Source organism: Cavenderia fasciculata (genome assembly GCF_000203815.1).
Source record: "Cavenderia fasciculata unplaced genomic scaffold Scf_Dfasci-G-o-80e12.f1-5, whole genome shotgun sequence".
NCBI lineage: Eukaryota > Evosea > Eumycetozoa > Acytosteliales > Cavenderiaceae > Cavenderia > Cavenderia fasciculata.
The window spans coordinates 1,950,052-1,960,358 of record NW_004457735.1 but is presented as its reverse complement, the minus strand read 5'-3'; the positions used below and the strand labels follow the sequence as shown (position 1 = coordinate 1,960,358).

Genomic DNA, 10,307 nt, shown 5'->3' with positions numbered 1-10,307 from the left:
TTAATATGATTGAATAAAATTTAATTTATCTTTTTGTTGGAACGAATATTTCCCCTTTTTTTTCAAGGTCCACGTGACGTCAGAAAAAATATCTTTTGAGACTTCCCACTTGAAAAAACACTCGAACTGTTCTTTGTTTGTTAATTGTAATACAATTCATTGTTGGTTAGTTATATATATAAATTTGTAAATAGAAAAAGAAAAGAAGAAGAAGAAGAAGTAACAAGATGTATAACAACAATCAATCATATCAACCACTTCTTCAAGAAGATAATGCATACGAATATGAAGAGAATATTATCGTCGAAAGAAACAGAGAAGTTAAACAACTCGTCGATGATATGTCTCAATTACAAGATGCTATGAATGAAATCAGACAAATCGTTCAAGAAGGTAATAATAATCATTCAAATACAATGTCAACCACACGCCTGCAATTGTGTCCTTTTGTGATTGACATACCCTCTTTGTCTCTTTCAACAGAACTGATTGACTAATTACTCTTTCTTATTTGATGATATTTTAGATGGTGAAAAGTTACAACAAGCAAATACAAATGCAGAGGATGCTGATATTCAAGTTGAAGACGCAGTCATAGAGTTGGAACAAGCATACGTTTATAAATCGAGATCAAGAAAGAAAATGCTTATTCTTGGTTGTTTATGTATCGTTTTATTGGTTATCATCATGGTTGTCGTATTAAAGGTTGTACATGTCTATTAAAATCTATCATTATTCCATTATAATGAAAACCAACCAACAAACCAACTAATCAAACCAAATCAAACCAAACCAAACCAAACCTCTTTATATATGGTTTCGAATCAAGACATTTTACTAATAATAATAATAATAACATACATACATACATTTATACATACCTACTTTAATACTACTTATCAATATTTTGGGGGGATCAACAAACAACATCATCATCATCTATCGACGACATATTGGTTGCACTTGCAAATCAACTATTTTTTTTAATAAATTAACTAATTAATAATAATATTATATAGATATATATATAGATATATATTGATATTAATAATAATAATATTGGTGATATAAATGATGATTTATATTAAATTTATATTTATTTATAAATTTATTTAATTTATTTATTTAATTTATTTATTTTCTTTACTATTTATTAATAAGTAGATTAATCTAAATTAGTATTATTATTAGTGTTATTTACTAAAAATAAGTAAAATAAGATAATCTAAATTATTAGTGGTGATAATATCAAAACTAGATGTGAAATTGGGTAATGGGGTGGCAAGATGGATTTTATCTATTTTGACACGAAGAGAGGGACTGACTGCAACGTAGTAAGATTGACCGGCTTGGAGAATACTTGGATTTTGGATGGTGACTGTCACTGCACCAAGATCAAACGAGAATGCTTCTTCGATGATGATTGGTACACCAGAGACAAAGGTGGAAAGTGGGTTTGTAATGTCGATGGTGAGGATGGATTCACCGAGGAGATGGAGACTACCGATAGCGACGGGTGAGGAAATGAATACTTGTGAGGTTTGGGTAGTGACTGTACCACTAATGGTAGAGTTTTGGACAGTGACGTTGCCCTTGGAGACAGTGACGTCACCGGTATAGTTGGTGGCGATAAAAGATGCATTAGAGTCAAAGGCGACATTGACACTGCTGGTTTGGACAGTACTGTCCTTGACGAGGAGTGAAGAGTAGGGTAAGAGATCGACAGTCGAGTTGCCAACAAGTTCAAGTTGAGAGTTGGTCAAGTTGAGAAGAGTGTTGCTTTGAACGCTGACAATAGCATTGTTGAGCGCAAATGTGGTGGATGCCCAACTGGCATGCGAGTTAAAGGTGAGGGTTGTGTTGGGAGAGGTGTTGAGCTTGGTATCCCAAATGTGGTTGACGCCAATGTTGGTCAAGTTGGCCGAGAACACACCGACGTTGGCGTGTGGGTATCCGAGGGTGAACTGCAAGATGAAAAGGTACGACCATTCGACATTATCGCTACCCAAGTTGAGACTGCTCACCAAGTCAGTGCTGACGACGTAACCTTGGGCCATGTAGATTGAAGGCACGTCAACAGAGTCGGCCTTGCCAAAGATGACGGTCGAGATGGTTTTCGAGTCGATAATGTCAATGAGGACAGTAATAGGCGAGCCATCATAGGTGGAGAGTTGGTCTGGGTTTTGGATAAACTGTGCGTTGAGATCGAGGTTGAGGATACGAATGCTTACTGAAAAGTCTACGGTCAGTGTTGCCTCGGTTTCGAGGAGGATGGATGTGGCTAAAAGGTTGCCTCCAATGTTGACGGTGGATGCTTCGTTGATATTTAGATTCTCTACAATGACATCACCCAAAGCAGTGAATGGAGTCCAACCAGAGACCGAAACAAACCCACCGAGTCTGACCGTGGTAAAGGCAGCGAGTGAAGCATTACCATTGAACGAGCTACCCTTGTAGACTACAAAAGTACCATTAATACCTTGGTTATAGACGGCACCACTGTCAAAAAAGGCAGTTCCTTGTACCATGACGCCAGCACACTCGAGTGCAATAAATGAACCATCATTGTCGACGGAAAGATTACCAGTTGCAGCGAAATAGGTATAGTTGCTCATATAGAATGTGGTAAAGTTACCTACGGCCACATTACCAATAACTTGAAAATTGGCAAAAGCTGCAAACTCTAAACCGGCAAAAGAGCCGTTGAGAACAAGTCCAGAGATTTTGACATTGTCATGTGCAAAGATGGTCTGTGCTGATTGTGCATTGGTGAGTTGGATCGACGCAATATCATCTGTCGATGGAATGAGACCTCCCACCCAATTTGCTGGATCGTTAAATTCACAATGGAAAGTATTACAATCTACACTACTATCCCATTGTATTACGTTTGGTTGTTGTTGTGAAACTACTGTTAGTACAATTGTACACAATAGTAAAAGTATAATATTATAAATCTTCATAATAATAGAATAGATTTGTATATGTTGTGTTTGTTTGTTTGTTGTTGGGTTTGTTGATTATTTACAAATATTTATGTCAAAGATGATGTTGTTGTTGGAAGAGTATTTATAATGGAGATAAAAATACTCCTATGGAAGAGAGAAGATGCTTGATGGTTCCTGCAGAATCAAATTAAAATAAAACAAACCAAAATATCTTTGTTTTTGATTTTAACCAAAATATCCAAACAGAACTTATTCGATTTCCCTATGCCCCGGCTGGGTTGCCACGCCATGGAATCCAACATGATCATCGGTGTTCGAGAGAGTAGTCAGTTCCATCGGATGGAAATTTCTTTACTTTTCTCCAATGACCCGCTCGTATACTTGAGAAAAGAGAAGGACATTTATTCGAGAGTCAAACTAATAGTGCACATTATCTATTTAATTTCTTGAACTGAACTTGAAAGCATCTAATACTACTACTAAAAGATTGTTATTGAAAAAGTTGAGAATAAAAGAGACTAAATGAATGAGTAAATGATCTTTAAACTTAAACCTATTATCTATCTCTAACAAAGATAAAAATAAAATAATAATGAAAGCAATTTTCATCATCAACTTGACCTGAGTTTGACTTTTTAAAATTTATATATTACACCTTTCACTTCATTCGTTTAAATATAGTTATTATTATTATTATTATTATTATTCATTCCTCACTTTTTATTTATTAAGACATACATACATACATACATATAGAACATAATAATAATGGAGAAATTCCAATTAAAAGAGATATTAATCGATTATTCGGTTACTGCAATTCAGAAACTAGACGATCTTGCAAAGCAATATAACCTACCTGTCAGTGGAGAAATAATATTCTATGCGATTAGTGCTCTCTTTATCATCTTTCTCATTTCTCTATGTATGTTTGATTGAGTTGATATACATATCAATGTTTCACTGAAACATATGATTACAATGACATAATACTAATCATCATCTTGTTTGTTTATAGTATTTGGAGGTAATAAGAAGGGTGGTCGTAGAGGAGGACATGCTGGATCATCTTCAAAATCATCTTCATCATCTTCATCTACTAGTGCACCTGTAAAGGCAAAGAAGGGAGATTCTATTGTTTTGTCTGGATTAAGTGGATCTGGAAAGACTACACTTTTCCTCAAGATGACCAACAATGACAAACTTACTACCTATGCTTCACTTACCCCAAACAAGGGTCAATTCAAAGTATGTAAATCATCATGATGATGATATTGATCAGATGATAAACTACTAACCCAACAATTATATATTTAGACATCTAAAAAGACACTTGGATTGATTGATGTTCCAGGTCACGAAAAGATGAGAGTATCAATGGGACAATATTTAGCTTCAGCCAATTGTATTATATATCTTGTCGATTGTTCACATTTCATTGATAATTCTGTCGCAGAGGCTCAGTATGTAATAATAATAATAGATGAATGAGATGGATGGATGGATGGAATCACTAATCATTCTTATTTTCTATTAGAACATTATATGATATCTTAACAAATAGTAACGTTCATAATAATAGAGTACCAATATTGGTATTCTGTAACAAGAGTGATTTGGAAGCATCTTCAATCGATGAGACACAAGTCAAGAACGTATTAGAGAGTGAATTGGATGCTCTTAGAAAGACAAGAGGATCTTCACTATCAGAACACAGCGGTGATTCAAATGAATCACGTGAAGTTTACATTGGTCTCGAAGGATCAGAATTCCAATTCGACCAACTACCAAATGAAATCACTTTTGCCAAAGGTTCAGTAACCAAATCAGATCAAGTTCCAGATGATATCATTGAATTTTTAAATTAAAAATCAAATAATTATTATTATAGTAATAATAAATAGTCACTTTATATATATTTAGATCATAGTTTGAAATAGTTCCAATTGTCCATGTTGATGATCATAAGGGTTCTTGATACAACATGTGTGTCCCATTCGAATTTTACTGATTTAATTTCATTTTTCCTAAGTCATATCTAAAAAAGTAGGATCAATGTTTGTTCATTTTTAATTTATAGATAGATACAGAGAGAGATACAGAGAGAGATACAGAGAGAGATATGGAAGATTCTGATTTGGATGTATTGTTTTCATCCATCTTTCAGAATCGAACCATTAGTGTATCGATTGTTGTTGCTTGGCTGCAATCAACAAAACTATCAAAATACTCTTTTGCATTGGGTGATGTATGTCTACACACAACAATAACAATAAAGCTTATTGATTGAACCACTATGATTTACATTATCACTCACTTTCATATCTACCTACTACTACTACTATAGTTTAGAGAACTAAATAACAAGTCACCACAATCATTTGCAATCTATTTCATTGATACTATAAGATCAAGTTTTCAATCACTCATCAATAAGTCTCAACAATATGGTCATTCTAATCAACATCATAAGAATACTCCTACTCAACAACAACAACAACAACAAAAGAAAGATGACTTTCCACCATTATCATCATCATCTTCATCAACAAATCAAACAAGTAAACCAACATCGACACCTTTGATGAATAGTGCTGGATATCCTATATTGACAAACCTACTAAACAAAGATGTATTAGATACTATCAACATGTCGGCAGAGATATATAGTGCTATTCTTGGTAGTAGATTATACAACCAATCGATTACAAGTGAGATTACATTCTTGGTAAAGATATTAACCATCTGTCAGTTTGAATTGAATCATCATAGTAGTTTGGTTGATGTCTTTCAACAACAACAACAACAACAACAAAAGCAATCGATTATGTTCTTTTCATCCATCTATTGGGCTGTTGAGTTTTGTTTAAAGACATTGTCAATCATTCAACCTCTATTACTTGCACTTCATCCCAAACTATTAACGGCATTATCAAGTTTGAAAATGTAATGTAGTCCACCACCATATGACACTCTCTCTCTGTAATAGTATACTCATCATCTTCACTCACACAATATCTATAGATTACAATCATATGACGAATCATTATGTAAAATGTTACAAGAGAATGCTGACCGTGCAATTGAAGAGTTGAAATCATTGAAACAACAAACAGTGATGGCATCCAAATCAATATCATCTCCTTTTAGACCAATGCTAGAGATGTCTGATCCTCTACACAAAAGACTACGCAAACAAGAGGACAATCAAACAAGCAGTAATCGTGAAAAGAGTTTGGATCTCTTTTATGATTTAATGCGTCAATTCCAAAATAATCCAAAACAATCTAATAATCCAATTACAAATAATATCATTCTTAGTCATGGTAGTAATAATAGTGGTAGTGGTAATACTACTACACAGCATCAATCATCAGCAACGACACTTCAACAACAACAATCCCAACAAGTATTATTCCAATACAAAACCAAAGACTTTTTTGCGGCACTAAGTAAGAATAATCTTTGGTGGTTTTGTGATTTATTTATAGATCAATATCAACAATGTAAAAATGTAATAACTGTACCTTCTCCATCTCCTTCCCCTCCTCCCCCTGAACAGTCATCTAATCCTCAACCTCAGTCACCCTCTGTTAATCCTACGACTGCTACAACAACAACAACAAAGGGTAATTTAACTGCGACTGCTACTCCTACCACTACTACCACTACTACGACACCTCAGGCCACAACCAAACCAACATCGCAATGGGGAGCGGATCCCGAAAAAATGATATTATTACAAAAAAGAATGGAAGGAAATAGTTTGGCATCAACTTTAAATAACAATAATAATAGCTCTACCTCAACTCCGACAACGACAACAACAACAACAACGTCAACATTGAATAGTAACGCTCTAAACTTTACACCAAATTTTAAAATTGAATTCAAAACTACAAAAAAGGCTACTCCTTCTACAAATAGACAACAACCTAGTAATCATCAACAGCAACAACAACAACAAAATGATCATTTATCATCACCATATAAACCACCTCAACAACAACAACAACAACAACAGCAACAACAAAATATTCAACCTCAACAACAAATCAATCAAACATCAACGACTATCATTCCAAACAGTGGACAAAATAGGTTAATATCATTTTTTAATTTAAAGGAACAATTTTTTGTAAATATGATTATACATCATGATAATTTCCAATTTAATCATCATTTGACAGCTAGTTTATTGGAGAAAATATCGATACTTCAAACGTGTCAATGTAGTAATCCAAGTCACAACCATTCAGATTACAATGAAAGATTGTCCAATCTAAAATCACTGTATCGACTACTATCATTTATTCATCTTCTTCCCACTGAAACCTACCACAGACCAACTGCACCACACTCTGCCAGTATCATTACACCCACCTTTTCAGAGATTTCCAACCGATCCAATATGATTCCTCCTCCCATCGATCTCAAACAGTTGTTGTTTCAATCGATTCAAAATGAATCACTTGCCATTACTATTCCATCGATAGCAGAGTTTCTAAAGATGGCCGACTCTGTTGTTCGTGAAGGTTCTCATTATGCAGAGGCTGTAAATATACTCAAGAATATCTACAATGCTCCCAACATTATTCCAACGCCTCTTCAAAACTTTACCACCACTTCATTGTTTATCATTCTCGAATTGGAGCAATTGTTCCAACAAATCAATCATTCTCCACATCAATACAATCATATTTCATTACCATTCCCAAGTCATTCATCTGCTTCACCAACTACTACTCCTGGAAGTAATAATCAAAATAACAATAGTAATAACAAAAATAGTAATAATAATAGTACATTAAATACTCCACCTCAATCACCATATAAACCTCCTCTTACTTTATCTTCTTCAAAATTACCACAACAACAACAACCAAATACTCCAACAACAACTGATAAACAATCGCATCAACAACCAACAAATGTTAGTGAACAACAATCACCAACACCAACTAAAAAACAAATACCAACTTTATCAAATACAATTGATGGAAATGCAAAGACTGGTTATAGTTTATTGTGGAATGCTCATTCATCTTCTATTTGGATTGAAGAGTTGTGTAATAGTATAAAACAATCACTTGTTATTGTCCCTAGACAACAACAAAAAGAAAGAGAAAAGGAAAAGGAAAAGGATTCATTGGCAGTACCAGTACCACCACCATCACCATCAACTCCATCAACTTCAAATACACCAAATGCATCAAGTTCACCTAGCACCAACCTTATCAAAAAGAGAGTACAACCAATGAAAAACACATCGATGATTAGCAGTGGCGATGAAACACGATTTGATACACCTATGCAAAATCAGTTGGAATGGTGGTTTTTTTGGAACCATCCGTCGATTGCAAGAATATCAAATATGCTTTCAGAGACATTGTTACCCTTCTTTTCAGAGATTATCTTTAATTTGGCAATCCCGATTGTCATTAAATTCTCAAATCAATATTTGGATGAATATCGATCAAAGATGAACAAACCAACCACTCCAAATGGCACAGCTGCTGCCACGGTTGAATTGGTGCTAACAATGGCCAATGACCCTTTAATGGACAGTGTAAAACTCCAAGAACTACTCCAAAGCATTCAAAGTCAACTCAAAAAAGAGTCTCAACAACGAGTTGACCAGTATTGCAAGATGAATATTAAAACATTGGTTATGATGCTTGTTCCAACTGGTATTGATGAATCGGTTCTCTCGGTTGCCACTTCGATTATCACCCGTCAACTGTCACGTCGTATCGAATTGTCGTGCATGTCACAGGTGCTCCAGAAAGTACGTATTCTGTCTATTGAAATCATTGCCAAGAAACAAACCATCTCATTGTCCAAACCAAGCATCCAATTGTTGAATCTCTCACTAAACGAAGTGATTGCTCTAAACAGTCAACCCTTTTCACTGGCATCCATCACAAGTAATCATCTAAGCAAGTTGGAAGAGATCTCTGATATTCGAACGATCTGTGCTGAATTGGAGAAACAATGTGCTCACGTTGCACCACTATTCAACAGCTCTGATTCATCCGATGACTATGCCATCGTTTTATCATCTCTCTCTATTGAAAGATCAAAGATAATCAAAGATGTTGAATCTATTATTATAAAATCAATTGTTTTATTGGATAGAGAAAAGGAAAAGGAAAAGGAAAAGGAACAAAAGGAACAACAACAAACATTGGTAACAACAGATGGTGACTCTTCAAATAATACTATGACTCCTACGACTATGACTCCATCTGTCCAAGTTGTTTATGAACCACATATAAAGAATTCTTTACCATCATTATTCAAGTTGGTGGTTACAATATTATCAGATTTATTAATTATGGAAAACTATGTATTCAACAATGAAATGGATCAATTACTTCAACAACATCTTGCTCAACCGACCACTACATCTACTCCATCATCCTCTAATTACTTGGACAGTAATAATACATTTACAACAGGTGATTCAAGTCAAATCATGTTACTCAATAATAATAATAACAATAATATAATCAATGATTTGCCAATCAACAATAGTCAGGCTCTGACATTGATAACCAACTTTATAAAGTTACTCAAGAGAATAGTAAAGATTCAATCTGATTTTGTTGAATTGATTCCAAGTAGATTGTTATCAATCAATAGAATCTTTTCATTGGCCATTCAATTTAATAATCATCAAAATATGTCCGATTCCACCACCTACCAACAAACAACTGGTTCAACCACCAGCACTGACCAACCAACACCGACCAGTGAACCTAAAATACTATCATTGTCATGGTTACATTGTTACAATTGGATCTTTATATTACTACTCCAAGAGGATTTACTTAGTTGTGTATCCTTGGAAGGATGTTGGAATAATATATTTGATCGTTGTTTTACTTTTATGTATGATTGTAATGATGATCAAGATAAAAAACAAGATCACGGTGGTAGTATCCAGAAACAACAAACATTAGTAGATTCACAAGGATTCTTAAATAATATGGTACTTGGTATTCAAGTATTATATAGTCTATTACAAGTAATTTGTGGCTTTATTAAATTGTATCATTATCATTTCAACTATAATAATCAAAATAATCAAAATAATAATGAAAATCATATTTATGGTAGAAATAATTTTTCATTATGTTTGGATAGTTGGAAACAAAGATTATATCGTATTAAAAGTAGACACCAACAACAACAACATCAACAACAACATCAACAACAACATAACAACCACAGATTCATTTCTTTGGTTGATCAATGTATCAATTATCTAAATTCTCAAACCAATGCTCTATTTTCCGATCTAGTCAGAAAACAATAACAATAACAATCAAGAATAAAAAACCCACATCCCTTGCT

General features: G+C 34.1%; 3 protein-coding genes across 3 annotated transcripts; 2 read left to right on the top strand and 1 right to left on the bottom strand.

Annotated features, from left to right (window-relative positions):
• Positions 1–227: 227 nt before the first annotated feature.
• Positions 228–723, top strand: DFA_05589 (putative t-SNARE family protein; the record flags this gene model as incomplete). The annotated part of the gene is made up of 2 exons (XM_004361250.1): positions 228–393; positions 527–723. The coding sequence occupies 2 exons, from the start codon at positions 228–230 to the stop codon at positions 721–723; spliced, it is 363 nt and encodes a 120-aa protein (XP_004361307.1).
• Positions 724–772: 49 nt separating this feature from the next.
• Positions 773–2,963, bottom strand: DFA_05588 (uncharacterized protein; the record flags this gene model as incomplete). Its single annotated transcript, XM_004361249.1, has 2 exons — positions 773–837; positions 1,202–2,963. The coding sequence occupies 2 exons, from the start codon at positions 2,961–2,963 to the stop codon at positions 773–775; spliced, it is 1,827 nt and encodes a 608-aa protein (XP_004361306.1).
• Positions 2,964–3,716: 753 nt separating this feature from the next.
• On the top strand, positions 3,717–10,269 carry DFA_05587 (uncharacterized protein; the record flags this gene model as incomplete). The annotated part of the gene is made up of 7 exons (XM_004361248.1): positions 3,717–3,873; positions 3,967–4,196; positions 4,266–4,411; positions 4,486–4,765; positions 5,029–5,196; positions 5,296–5,894; positions 5,973–10,269. 7 exons carry the CDS (start codon positions 3,717–3,719, stop codon positions 10,267–10,269), a joined length of 5,877 nt encoding a protein of 1,958 aa, XP_004361305.1.
• Positions 10,270–10,307: the final 38 nt, after the last annotated feature.